Raw genomic sequence first — 15,373 nt, 5'->3', positions numbered from 1 at the left:
ATAGTGTCTCACTAATTATTCTCCAGCAGGATTTTTGGAATATTGAATTAATTTCAACACTATCCCTTTCACAAAAGACAAAAGGTAACATCTATACATTTAAGAAAATCTGACAAGCATGTATGCAAGCCACATATACATGGTTTAAGAAAACCACATGTGGTTTGAAGAAACAAAAGGAAGACTTACTAGGATGTATGTTTAATCAGTCAACCAAGCAATACAACTTAAAAGATACTGTAATTATCACCTGTGCTTTAAAAGTTAGCATGACACAAAAGAAGCTCTACCAGTTCAACCCACTGATTGATAAAACTCAGAGTTCTCTTGAGAAACATACAGCGAAAACTCACACAAGCTGTTCTTCCAGTGGCCCTTTCACAGACCTCAGCATAGTCATGAAGGCTGAAATAAGACTCTGGGGAGAATTATGTTAGCATTGCAGAAATTCCATATGCCACTGCATATACAGCAGTTTAAAAAGACCTGCATAACTCCAACTACCCATTACTGTGAAACAAGGGGATGCAATCCCAGCAGGAGGCTTAACAATTCATCAAGGAAAAAAAAAAAGTCCAGAAGTTAACTTCTACGAGTCTTCAGGGACTGCTCCACGTACTAAAAAAATGTTACCACAACACTATCCAAATCAATAGTGATTTCCTTCTCTGGCATCATTTATCTTCTACAGAGTTTAAGATTTTTGCAGTAGGCATTTAATGATCAAGCTTTCAAGACAGCTTTATGCTTAAACCAAAGTAAATCTATTTTAAGAATTTAGAATCAGCTTTACAATCACTCTTATAAATTTAAAGGAAAAATAACATCTTCAAAGACAGCAAGACAAAACTCAAGCTAAACATTGTTGTGGTAAAAAAAGGACAAGCAAGCATTTACCCAGTTGAAACAAAATGATGGACTTCTGATGCAAGTGCTAACAGAGTTTCTTATGCTCAAATTTTCAGATTCATATCTCCATAGGAACACTGTTTCAAAGGGATTAATCAGAACAAAAGCCAACTGAGCTGTGTCATCTTCAGTGCCTTTATCTTTCTAAAATGTAGTAAGAACTTCTCTTGCAGACAGAAAAAATCTCTGTTCTTGAGAAAATAGCCTGTGTTTAGCAATGATTCACAAGCAAACTATTCTTTTTTCCCCTGCCTAGAATGGGTACTAAGACTAGGAGTCCAAACTCCTTATAACCCATGAGTCTAAGACAAATGAAAATGTCTAAACTGTACCCCAAACCCAATAGGCCATTAAACCTGTCCATGCAGGACACAGCAGCTTCACAGGTCTGGGCACTTTAGTTTCTTAGTCCTTTTACACCATACCAAGCATGGGCAGCAAGCCTGTTGCAAAATCCAAACCGGTATGTCCAAACCCATACAAAGATGTCATAATGATGCTACACTCAGGCCCACATCCTGAAAGTTACAGGATGGATAAAAACTTCTGGAATAAGTACATGACGTAAATTAAATTAAAAATTACTGTGCTGCTAAATATAACTAAAATTCCATTTTTAACTTTGGCTTAAAAAATAATTTAACTAAATTTAGTTTAGAATACTGAATTTAGTTAAAACTCTAGTTTTAACTTAAAACCTCAGTTTTTAACCTTAGTTTAGCTAAAAACTCCATTTAAATTTACTGTTAACCACTGTAAAATTAACTCCAAGTCAGGTACCAAAATTTTTTGTGTGCAGTGGAAACTACAACAGGATTTGTAGTGTATTGTTAATACATGCAAATAAGACACATGAGGATTTGGACAAGCTTTGTTCTCCTGTTACTTTACAACTTATTTCAGATGGACTGGGTTTGCTCTCCCACAGAATATCACAGAGTGAATGGGAACATCTGGAGGAGTTCAATGCTTTTAAAAATTATTATTTAATAAAAGTATGCCAAAAGGATTTCTCCCCCTCTCCTTTGTCTGCAGATACATGGTAGCGTGATTTATCGTACCATAATTTGGACCATCTTCAAAGATTTATTTTCTATAGAGGAAAGATCTCTGAAGATGTTCCAGGCACTTGTAATCAGATGTTTAGCCACCTCATTTTTATTCATCTTGCATATTGGGATTTTTTGGAGGGAGGGAAGATGGCTCTGCTTAATGCCCAGTTCTTTACTGAGCTCATAAACAATATAAACGCCACCCAAAATGTAAGGTTGTGTGACCCCTGTATCTGTGTTGTCCCCACCATATCAGGTGACCTAAGGATGTTTTAAGACAATACTTTCAAACACAGTAACTCATGCATGAAGAACAATTAGAATTTGCTGACAGCAACAATATAATCTCAACCTTATGGAAAACACAGTCTCTTCCTCAGGCTGGCAACAGAAACAGGTTGCCCCCAAATGCTGAATGCATGTGTTCATGTGCTCTGCCTTTGTTTGATCACATAATTCCTCAACTGCTTCTAATATTTTTCTAAAGATGCAAACTAACATTTTAAGAGTGAAAAGGTGGGGGGCAGGGATGAGAGATGGGTGACAGTAATGGTAGATTTTACTGAAAACTGGTAAAAGCCCTTCTGTTCTCTACATTTATTAACAGATTCTTGCTTTTAGTTGTGTAGGTAGAAGCAAAACATTGGTTTAGCTTTCCTTTTCTAGCATAAGTTTTGTGGTAAAAGATGGCTGGTTCAAGGAAATAAATCTTACAAATGATCTTTAACAGTAGACTAGGGTCATGTGTTATTAGTCATGAACTAATATACATAAAGTGAAGTAAAGTAGGAACTTAAGAGTGCAGAAAAAAGCTTACATAATGCATCAGAATTTCCTCAGGCTACAAACTTTGTTATTTAAAATTAAGAACTACTGCAGCACTGTGTTACTAGTATACAGCACTTTCATTTACTACCAGAAACTCGTCTCTGTTAGCTCATGTAAAAGCAAAAAATTGCAAAATGTTAATATATAGTGCACTGATTCACCTCTAATAAGTGACACACATAGCACTAAGGGAGAAAAGAGGTCATCAGCCACTGTTCTACACAGGTCATAAAGACACATTCTAGCAAAAAGAAATTCAAGAATCACTGTCTGCTTCTTCCTGTTCTCAAAAACACTGAGCACTTAACCCAAGACATCATTTCAGACAGAACCCGGATCTCTGCTACATGAGCAGTCAGTAGTTAAGGGTGTATGTGTACAAAAACCTCTAGGAAGAGGCATGAAAAGAGAGGTTGCCTCTTTGTCAATCAGTACAGAAACATATAAGCAGGGAGAGGTAAGAATGAACCATAAAGTACATCCCAGCTGACACACACACACGTTTCATTCTTAAGCTCATTCTTCCAGCATTGCAGGGCACTGGAAACATGCACATACCTTCTTAAGGCACACATTTTCTGCACGCCCATGCAGGAAACCAGATAACCCCACCAACCTCTCATAATTCAACCCTCAAGTTAGGCACACACACAACATACCACATCAATCCTATTCATCTCCAGCACTGTTTGCTCCAGCTCACTCAGAATACCTCATTTGTCCATTCAACCTCACTCAAGAGCCATTCAGCCCTGATCTGCCAACTCCCTCCATCACAGGACAATTGTTTAAGTCACAGGGTATAGAGCTCCCCCCCTAAAACCTGACTGTGTAAAACCAACCATTACTCATCAGCAAACAACTGCTGTTTTGGTTATCCTTTATTCATGACTATTTCCTCATCCCCATGGCAGCCAGCATTTCTTTATGCTATCAGTTACACCTCCTCTGCTGCAGTAGTTTCAACAGCTAATTAATTGCCTTGGAGAATGAATCTCCTGCTTCTCCTAATTCTGTGAGTCTACTCCAGGGTAAGGTAAACCATATCCAGCAGGCCTGTGCTCTGTTACCACAAACTGGCAATGAACAACAACGTATTATCATTATTTTAAAGGATTATTTAGCTTCTATTATAAGGTTTTCTTTTCTTTCTAGCATGCATTCACAGCCTTTCACTGCAAGTATGCCGAGTACTTCAGCTTTACTGCATGTGTGTGCATGTGTGGGGGAATGGAGTCAGACGACACTGATGCTTCACCTGTGCACTGTGGAAGGAAAGCAATGTTAAAGTCTGAAGAGAAACTTCGCATTACATTATACATTAGTTCATTCCCACACATGTAGAAATAGACTTTTGACTTTAACTAAGCACAATGAGTTATGTTTTTATCTGATTTTTTTAACTGTTTAACACTTGCCATTTATCCCAGTAAGTACAGAGGATATTTCTTGTTATTTATTAATCCTTGCACAGAAGCACTAATTTCAGCAGGAGTATGAAGACAACAGACTTCTTAAGGGCTTGGGTTTGTACACTGAATCTCTAAAGCATTTGACAGACCTGCATACCCTAAGGCCACTTTCTTTACCTCTTCTCACACAGATATTGCATACCTATGGTCCCCAAAGACAAGTGAACTGTCAGGCATATTTGAAAAATGAAGGGAGCTAATAAAGAGCATTTCCTTGTTTCTCAAACTTTAGGCTTGCTGCTTTTTTCCCCACCCACAGTCAAAATAGACCGATTTTGCTGTTTCAATTTACCCGTTTTCTCATACAGCTGAGGCTTGGGAGGTGGTAGGGGCTTCTGCAAACAGTAGGTTACGTTTCCAGTATTCAGTTATCTGCCTAGCAGAATATTGTGGTGTTTGGACTACACTTCTGGATTTATTCCTTTAAAGTGCTATGCAGAATTTGAAAGAACGTATCAGAATATCTGTGTTTTATGCTTGGAACCATGACTGTCATCTGAATTCAGATGAGACATGAAATTATACTCCTGTTGCTTCCATCTGACCATACCAATTCACAATTTCTCCTTGCAGCTAGATGATGATGACGATGTACCATCATCAGATGATGTACCAAGAGAAAAACATTCCAGGTCTTCCTCATTCTTAACATTCATTCAGTCAAACTGCTTTTTCCCCTTGTTGTTTTGTGCAAACCATGCATAAATGATTCTGTATACAGCAGCAGGGCAAGTCCAGGTATGTAAATAAATAAATCCTACAGCATTTGGAAAATCAGTATGTGCTGGTTTTTCACTCTCCTAGTCTTAAGCAGAGGCGGCAGCATGCCACACATACATACCGTTTTACCTTTGGAACCATGGGTAGTTTTAAAATCTAACTCTTACTAGTATAAACTGAATGATACTTGCAAAAGTCAGAAATAGGACATTTCAGCAGTTGACATAAACGCAAACTTTAAAAATTATTCTTATTGTGCTAAAGCTATATGAAGGAGTATTTCTTTCAAAAAAAGTCTTTTCATTAAATGGTACTTTTATGTTACTTACTCCAGTATCACATGCTAAAGCACATGCAGAAAATGACAGGTGAAACCTGCCATCTTCAACCTTAGCGTTGGAGCTAATGTGCTAAAATACTGAATTTATCTTTCTCATAGCTCTGCCTCATTATTAATCATAATTTCTTAACAGTTTTTGATAACACAATGGAATAACTGTGTTCGTCACAGTGAAGTTCCTACAGATCAGGTCCTATCACACATAGAGGTATGTGGTTCTGTCAGGACAAACTTCTTCTATCTGGTTTAAAGGCTACTAAAATGGCCGTTCTGCTTGCCCCTCACCTTCAGCCATGTGTTCTCACCACTCTTTTTACACATTGCATTTAGTGATTACCTGTCCACATTGCTAGTTTAACTCTTTGATCTGACAGAGAACTAACCCATACGAAAGCCTACAAACCATGAAATTAACAAACTAATCCAACAAACCCCTCCACTGCAGTTACCAGATCTGATGCAGGGATGAATGGGGTAACACACGTCCAAGGATCACGGAGGCAGTGTAAGGCCATCTCTATCGGCAACAGTCTGCTGTATTTCAATTGCATTAGACTCAACATAAAATTGCACTGTTAATCACAATGAATATACTCAAAGAGTTCAAAGGGCAGGCAGGGGATTCAACACACATCTAAAATTGCTGTTTATCACTCAAGAGCAAGGCATGTGATTGTTTCACAAGAGAAAATCCTCAAGACACTACCTAACTTAACACAAGCAGAGGTCTTTAAACTTTAGGCCACTCAAAAGCACTGGTCTGCCTAAAGGCCCTGTCTAAATTAGAATATCTAAATCCTTACTAATCCTACTCTCTGCCTCTTCTGCCAGAAGATGGCATCCTCTGAAGTAGCAGTTGTTGAAAATGATGGTAGTTTAGCTTACAACCCCAGAAATGTAAACTAATAACACCTCCCCACACCCCACCAAATTAGGAGCTGGAGGAAACAAAAAGCACCCCTTCAGTTTTGCTGTCTTTGATGAAATGAACTATAACCTCTCAACAAGGACCACCACAAACAGGTTTCAGCTGAGAATATCCAACAGTTTTATACTAGCACCCTGTTTCAAACAGACTACTAAAGGCTAGAAGATGCTAACCAACCTAAACAACACCAGCAGCATAAGGCTCTGAAAAATAGAAGGTAAAATTAAGAGAAAGCACTTTAAGGGTTAAATTTTTAAAGGAAATTTTTCCCAAGCATAAATATCCTAAGCAGCTATAAATATGACTAGAAAGAGGCCCATAAATCTCAGTGACGTAAGCCAAGACTAGAAGCCAACAGAAGCCTCCAGTCTTGCATCCTATATCCTGGATTCCACACATTTTAGGCTCTCTGCAGTGCTTAAAACTCTAGATACAGTTCACTCATTTATTTCAGGCCCTAAAAATGAAAGGGTTACACTTTACTTGTCACCTTCCTCCTTAAGTCTCTGGTGTCAATGAAAAGCTTTGAGAACTTCAACCAAATCTGACTTCAGGGCAGTTAAAGTGTGAATGGACTAAGTACTTCCTCCAAGCAAAAATTTAAGGAAAGACTTAAAGACCTAAATACCAGTTGATTCACGCCCTGACTGTCTCCTTAAATGATTAGCCTTTTTATCAGACAAGGTAAAAAATGCTGAAATAAAACATCATGCAGAAGTACTCATGATTTGGTAGAATGGAGAACTGTCCACAAAGTACTGGATGGCACTCTCATCCTGTAAGTTCTTGATTAAATGAAAGTGTCTTGGGGATCTCATCATCTCATCAATGTCTATAAACACCTGAAGAGAGGCTGTAAAGAAGAGGGAGCCAGGCTGTCTTCCATGGTGCCCAGTGACAGGACCAGAGGGAATGGACACAAACTGAAACACAGGAGGTTCCCTCTGAACATCAGGAAACAAGTTTGTTGCGAGGATGACTGAGCACTGGCACAGGTTGCCCAGAGAGGTGGTTGTAGTTAGGAGACAGTCAAAAGCCATCTGGATGTGGTCCTGGGCAACTGGCTCTAGATGGACTTGCCTGAGCAAGGAGGCTGGACCAGATGATCTTCAGAGGTTCTTTCCAACCTCAACCACTCTGTGATTCTGTGATTTCAGTAGGAATGGGGATGTTGCTTTGGAGCAGAGACAGAGGGTATGGGGAAAAAATTCAGTGTCAGAAACAGAGTTGCTATTGATAGCAATTAGCACTTACATACCACTTTCAGCATACAAATTGTGTTCACCACCTCACTTCCAGAGACACATACTCTATGTCTAATTAAACCCATCAAAGAGGTCTTCTAGCAACTTTAATTGGAAGCGGATTAGGAATCAGTACGCATAATGTTAGATTTGAAGCTCACTATGATGTAAACATCCTGTAAGGATGTTCAATAGTTATGAGAGACAGGTTTAAAAAAACAAATGGAAAAAAACTTTAACCCTCCTTTTCCCTTGCTCAGGCTGATAAAGGAAAGAAATGCCTTGCCAAAGGCAAGGACAAAACAAAAATGAAGGAGCCTCCTGACTCCTAAACTCTTTCCTCTTTCATACTATGTCCTATTGCCCCACCGAAATTACCCAGAATTCTAAATGCTGTCTGTATACTCATATTTAACTCCAAATTCATCACTATCTTTAAAACAAATCCTCTTCCAGAACATACCCCAAGGACTCATATTCTCACCAGTCTTTATTAGGGCAGGAAGTCTACCCGCTTTGCCTGACTTTACAAATGGAAGAGAATTGACAGTGACTCCTACTTCCTTTGGGAGATGACCAGAACCTGTCAGAAAAATTCAAACATTTCCTTTCAGATTCATATCTTTAAACACAGAATAGTAAAAGGTGGCTTATTCTAAATGACCCTCTTATCCCCTTCACTAGCTTTAATGTATACCAAAGAGAAGAGTACTCTCCTGTAAAAAAATCTTTTTCAATCAGCAAATCATTTGAAAAGATTCAAGAGAATCACAAACTAATTAATCCTGTAAGAGCCACAAAACACATACCATGTATGAAAACCAAACAAATAGTGAAACAGCTCACATATTCTTCCGTTACCCTCCTAAACACCAAATTGTAATTTCACCTTCTCTACAGTAATCACCACCCTTGACCACACAGGCCTGTACATAAATGGAAACCCCACATTAGTTAGGCACAGTCATCATAGAATGGTCTGGCATATCCAACTGGGCTTAAGCTGAAGCAGCCCATTTGTGTCCAATGAGGCTACGGACACGTGTTCTGGCATGTTGGCCGATACTGAATCAGGTCCTGTAGACACAAACAAGTCTTTCATTTCACCAAGACAGGAGGTAGGAGAAGGGAGAAAAGGAAGAGGGAAGGGAGGGAAGGAAAGGAAGGGGGTATGTTCTGCCAGAGGAATTCGACCACACAGAATTTTCAAACATGACAGCAAGACCAGCAAGAGCTTCTTTGTCACAGATTTTAGCTACAGCATCAGTAAAAGGTTATCAGTGAACTTTAGCAGAGACAGACTACTCATCCTTTTGCAAAGTTGCTAGTTTGCAAAAGTAGCATTACTTAGGCAATAGCTAGTAGCATTACTTCGGCAATAAATGTGCAACACTTGCTGACTATAATTCCACCAGCTGATTTCTGCAATCATATCAGAGCCAGAGATAACAAGTAAGCACTGTGACTTCTGAATTTTTAAACAGAAAGTTTCAGAAAGAGTATGTTTTAAAATACGTTACTGGCAAAGATTACATTACTTATGAAAATATTGCATAGAAATTTGATGTCAGCAGCATTACACTGAATTTGAAGATAAAATTGTTGGAGCTTATTCTCCTACGCTAAGTGGAAATGATAAAAATAAAAAGCATATAATCATAAATCATAAACCATTTCACTACAGATGCCTTCTAAAAATGTCTCAATGTAGGAATTAGAGGAATTCTGTTCCCTTATCACTTAAATTTACAGCAACAAAAAATCTCAACTGCTGATCTAGAACAAGTAAGAATTTGCTGAACAGTACTTTTTTCAGGGAAAAAACAAGTACATGCAAAACTCACTTATCTTACATCAGTTTGATTCCCTAACCTCTTGCATGGTTATGTAAAGAAGGTATCAGAAATAATCCCTTGCTAATGATCCTGAAAGTTGTAACTCATGACCCGAGGTCCTGCCTCGTACAAGTGCTAGGAAAAGCATTATATTCAGAAAGCATTAAAACAGCTTACCATGCCGGGAGGGATTCCTGTTTGTGACTTCTAATTTGTCGTGGAAGCCAGGACTCCTGGCAAGCCCTTCCACATCTACATCAAGGTTGGTGAAGCCATTTACTTGATTTCTGTCCCTGGTGACAGTGTTAATGCGGGTTGGGATAGGTTCAAACGTAGGGTCTAACTCCAAGATCAGCCTGTTCAGTTGTTCAATGGACTGATCAATATCCAAAGTTGGAGAAGCTGGCAAGTCCCCTGCGATCCGTCCTATATCGAGGCCATTTGTGTCCCTCTGAGGCACTGTCCTTGACTTAAAACTCTCAGCACTAGAATGTTCTGCAGCTTCAGTAGCACCTGGCATGCTTCCTAGCCCCCTCTGCACAGCATCTCTGCTGCTGAAGCCACGTGTAGGGGTGTCCGGGACTTGGGACTGGCTCTGGACACTGCCCGAATTCTCCACGGTGTTATGAATGCCAACCCGAATTTCATTCTCTGGGGCAAAACCGTACTGGCGAGCAGTGACCATCTGTTGCTGGCGTACCCAGGTCTGAGTAGAGTAGTTACTTGGGCCATAGGCTTGAGGCTGTGGTGAGACAGAGGGATTCCGTTGCAATTGCTGAGTTGACTTCGGCTCGGTGCTTCCAAATGATCTCTCATAGAGGGGATCCACACCAATTCCCAGGTCTGGGGCAAAAGCATTGTGATGCTCTTCTCCAGTGTTACTTCCAAAGCCATCTGAAAGAAGTGAGTTCTGACTGCTCTTGTGGCAACTAAAGTTCCCTAGGTGGGTGGAGTGCTGCCCTTCTGAGGAAGACAAAGTCCCAATGCTGTCCACACTGTGAAGGTCATGATTAGGCATTTCGTCATCCAGAATATCAGTCTCCCTGTCCTTCAGTTTGGTGTCTCCATTCACATGAACTTGAGCTGGCACTATGTGGCGAGTCCCACTGTACTTGCTTCGAGCATCAGTCATATCCTTGGTGGTGTTGACAGAATCCTCCAGACCAAAGCCACTAAGTAGCTGGTCTAGTTCTGCCTTCTCTTGTGGGCTCAGACCCCGTTTGACTCCTTGCACAAGGCGCTCCTCAGTCTTGTCTGTCCTGATGGAAGCTGTTGAGTGTCCTGAATCACTGCTGACAGAGAGGGTATGGTCACTGTGATCAGGACTGCCCGTCACAGGAACACCTTGAGCAACACCAGGGATGCTGCTGTCTGAAGAGCTCTTCTTTCTCACTTTCGCATACAGACTGCCATCAATGGGACCTTGGGTATGCAGCACTGTGGAGAGATAAGTAACAAGGAAAGGGAGAGAAAAGGACAAGGCATTATATAAGGGCTTTGACTGGTGTTGTGTTACACAACAGAAGTACTGCTAATACTAATGGCATTGTTTCTGCAAAACTAAATTGGCTCTACAAATACTGCATCAACCAATGGCATTACCTTTTTTCATTTTACATTTCAGTTTATAACCATTTTCTTGATGGAAATATAACATGCCATTCATAGCTCGAGATCAAATGCAGTTCTCTCTTTTTATGCTGTTTTGAATGCATGTTTATCGCTCCGCAAACTCTTTACACTAATTTTTAAGACTATTACAAAGCTAGAAATTTGAGGCAGCTACCATGCATTCTGTTCAGAGCAAAAATGGTAGGAACCTACCAGCAATACTTGCCTTGAACATTTATCATGCAATTACCAGTTCATCCATTTCTACTTGATGATCTAAGTACACTGCGAAGAATCACTTACTCCTTTTCTTGGTGGTGCAAGGAAAAAAAAAAAGGCTTTCAATCAGAGCTGCAGTCCTTGGAATATATGTAAAACCTCTTCATAAAGGCATGCATAAGGAAATGTTAGACTATGGAATTTCTACACATGGAGGATCTGGTATGCATTTCACGTTTCAATTTTAATAAGCAAGGCCATAATCCCTTAACAATCAGAATATAACTCCTTTCTCATCTATGATGGGAAGAACCTAACTTTATTTCTGATCTCTCAGGTACTCTCTCAACTGAAGTTTATGAATAATCATTCGTAATAAATATGGTCTGGAACTTTGCTTTCTGTTTAGAACATCTTTAGAAAATACAACAATTTTGCAGGAAAATGCATCTAAGTTTACTAAGGCTGGGTGTTGAGAACAGACAAATTCCTGCTTCCAGTTGCATAAGCACAACTTAGCACACTTCACTGACAGCAGCTATGCACAGAAGAACTGGGTGAGCCAAGTTTTACCATCTTACAGGGCTAATGAACTCAAATGGAGGGCTTCACTGAAATGACTATATTGCTTTTGATCCCAGAACAGTTACTGGCATCCATGAACCCTGCTGCTTCTTGCTATCTCAAGGCACACATCCTATATTTTTTAATCTGATATACTGATTTTCTTTCATGCTGCTGCCACCAGCCCATCTTAATTATTTCTCTTCAGTAATCAACAAAAAATTAATGCAAAACATACAGCAGAAAGTCAAGAGAACATGTTACGAGACAAAAATCTTAGCCATAGAATTGTCTCCTTTGTACACACCACTACATGTTTTGTCACATATATAATATTTTAGATACTATGTTTTACTGCTAACAGGAATCACATAAAGTATATACTCAACAACAACAAATATGGAATACATACAAAATGAATAATTGAAGTTGTTGAAAAAACCCTCTTTTTGCTTCCCAGAAAAAAAAAAAACAAAACCACAAACACAAACTTGAGCAGATTTTTATATACAATCAGGAAGTAAAAAATCCATTTGAGTTAAAAATACTACTGTAAGAATAATCTTTTCCATGTTATTTCAATACTACCAACACTGGCAATGGATAATGGATTCAGAAGACTGAATACAGCGGTTTCTCTCTGTAACATTTTAAAAGCTCAAGAGTTTATTTGAATTCAGCTTATTTTACCCAAACCACTTTTTCCTACCCCTGCCTGTCAGGACTTTTGAAAGCTCTACTTGACATTACAGACCAAGGAGAAGAAACAAAGCTGTAGGAGGCACATTCTTATGATCCTTTATTGGACTTGTTTGTCCAACTCCCACACACATCACACAGGTTAGACCAACCTGAGATAGGGTATAGCTACTGGGCTCTTACCCAGTGCTGAAAATAAACACAATTAATTCTGTTTCTTACGAAAAACTTTAGGAGTAAATACCTATACTGTCCACCAAGCCAAGAAAGTAAAATGAGTGGTTCTACTTTCAAAGGATTTAATGCTCATTTACCAAAATTTATATTAAGCAGAAGTTTCTGAATAACTTTTCCTACCCATAGTTTGAGAATTGTTTGGTAATAAGAAAATTAGACCATTTAATTTAGTAACAGGCAGATTTGTGTCAAAGGTAATCAACGGCTTAGTCTAACACCTGTGGCAGTTCCAGAACCAAAAGAGCCATGGAGAGGCCAATGCATTTCAACAGCAACTCTACCACACATTTTCAAAATAGAACGGCATCGTGATCATGAAGCTTCTGAACTAGGAAGATTTTCTAGGCAATGCCATTTTTGAAAAAGCATTATTCCAAATTTGTACCCATGATGGCAATGAATTCATTGGTTTATAATGGCAAGAAAAGTGGTCTGGTTGGAAAAAGCGTTCTTTATGGGACACCTTGCCAAGTTTCCATCAGTTAAAATACTTACACACTGGAGGTTATATGATAGGTTTAACAGATTTTAGCTAATAATTAAAGGACAACTTTTTAAGGACTAGTACTATTACTTGTCTGATGTTGATTTTAAAAATAGCACATGCAAAAGACCAAAATACTCCTTTTCAGAACAAGTCATGAGGCTAAGAAAAAAAGAAAGCCATTCTCCTTGCTGTAGAATTTCTCTGTGGGCAAACTGTTAAAAGTTTGCTGAAGTTTACGATGTGTAAATCCCATGATGAAAAGAGCTGCTATGCATGAGGTTGAACGTCTGTGTACAGATATTTAAAAACAGTATTTATGAAAAAAATATCATATCTAAGGAAAATACAGCCAACTGACAGTTTCTCAAGCTCTTTCATGCTGTAATTTCTTATGAGCTCTCACCACTGCTAGGACAAGGAAGAACACTTGGCACTTCATGTGGAATTATTTAATACAGTTACCACAACAAATTGCAAAAATGAAAAAACAACACTAAGAGTAACTATTAGGTGACTTTCTTTTTTCCTTTCTGTGTGCTTAGAAAACAATACAAAACTGCTTTATTTTGAATAGTTGAATATCCTGACACAGAATAGACCTGAAGAGGTGACAGGTCTGAACTGGAATGCAGTTAAGTAAATACAGGACTAGTACACTTGAACTATTAAAAAGTATTTCTGTCTGACTTTTCTGTTACCCAAAACTAGGCACAGTGCTGTAGACCCTTCGAACATGCTAGTCAGCCACAAATACCTCACACCAGATGCAACATTCTAGCATGTAGATTTGGTTTGCCACACAAAAATGTTAAGACCAAAATCTGTCAAATTCTCAAGCACAGCCATGGAAGCAATGGAAAACCTTTGTGCCTTTCCCTCCATTAGCCCTCCTTGTACCATCACACAGTGCCATCCAAGCATAGCAACAGAAGTACAGACAAGATGACAGACTGTCAGTGGAGTACTAACTCCACTTGCACATGTGAGCTCTTGTAAGGTTCAGAGATAACCCTTGCCCAGTACTTCTTCCACTAATAAAAATTAGCAAATATATTCTGCCTGTTGCCTGGAATGCTGAGTAACCACAAACCATTTGTGTGTCTCCCAACTGTGAACGGTACAGCTTCTGTTCTGAAGGGGACACGTGAGTTCAGCTTACAAGTAGCATCTCTATTTAAAATGTTGTCATTCCTTTTGACATGAAACACGCACAACAAACCTACAGTAACATAAGTGGATTATAAATTTCAAAAATTGTTCATCTCCCCTCTCTATGTTTCCATTTGAAACGAAGAAAACTTTTTTAGAAGTGTTTTGGTTTTTTAAATATCCGTACAGTATCTCTACACAAAAATTGGGAAATCTGCAAAAATAATTCCTCAAAGTATTTTTAATGGTATTAAGAACTATCATCATTGAATATAAATATGAAACCAGTTTTCAGCAGAGGATGGGGTTTTGGTTGTTTATGGCCTTTGATGTTTACCTATCAAGTACGCAAGTTGGAGCACTCAGGTGCTTCTTTCCATCGGACACTGGATCGGATACAAAAGTTTTACAAAATTTGAGAGTTTGTTGGGGTTTCTTTTTTTTTTTTTTTTTTCAAATTCTGAACAACTTCTATTTCTTAGAGGCTTCCTTTTCATACCGCATTTACAAAGCTTGGACTTAAACTACTTCAGGTTTCTGAAATGTTTTTAAAGTTAATTTAAAAGCATATTTTTCTGATAAATGTAGAAGTTAAATGGCTGTCTTTGAACTCTCAAATGATCCCATTGCTGTCTAAGACATTTAGTTAATTGCTACTCAAATCCCAGTTTTAATCTGAGCTATAGTTCACAGTGAACACTAAGAAGAGACTGTAAAAAGTTTCCTGTTTCTCTGAATAGTTAGTGTTAACTGGTAAACATCAAGGAAGGGTGTAGGAATGTTTTATACAAGTAAATCTGATGAGAGGAAGAAAAATTCTGCTAGAGGAATTTCTCCCTCCCCTAACCTGTCACGTAGATGGATGAAAATGTCTTTTTTGCAGACAGAGCTTTTCAAAAATACTTAAAAATACAGATCTCTACTACACTGAAGAACGGCATCTGTACTCATTAAAAGCCTCATTGACAGACACTACTGGGAACAACAAGAGTCTTTCTAGGACTTCTCATAGGGTTTGGCTCAGGATGACCCAACACAAAATTTGGTTAGAACAGAGGCAGCAAACTTAAGAGACTGAA

General features: G+C 38.8%; 1 protein-coding gene across 5 annotated transcripts in view; it reads right to left on the bottom strand.

The window, feature by feature from the left end:
- TNS3 (tensin 3) overlaps positions 1-15,373 on the bottom strand; it is a 241,463-nt gene that overhangs the window by 62,803 nt on the left and 163,287 nt on the right. For all 5 annotated transcript variants that reach the window (XM_074869814.1, XM_074869796.1, XM_074869804.1 and 2 more), the window contains one exon: positions 9,506-10,765. In XM_074869814.1, the coding sequence (XP_074725915.1) occupies positions 9,506-10,765 (1,260 nt within the window). The remainder of the gene's footprint in view (positions 1-9,505; positions 10,766-15,373) is intronic.

Source organism: Strix uralensis, chromosome 1 (assembly GCF_047716275.1).
Source record: "Strix uralensis isolate ZFMK-TIS-50842 chromosome 1, bStrUra1, whole genome shotgun sequence".
Lineage (NCBI taxonomy): Eukaryota > Metazoa > Chordata > Aves > Strigiformes > Strigidae > Strix > Strix uralensis.
The sequence above is the reverse complement of the archived record's forward strand: the minus strand, read 5'-3'. Positions and strand labels throughout refer to the sequence as shown.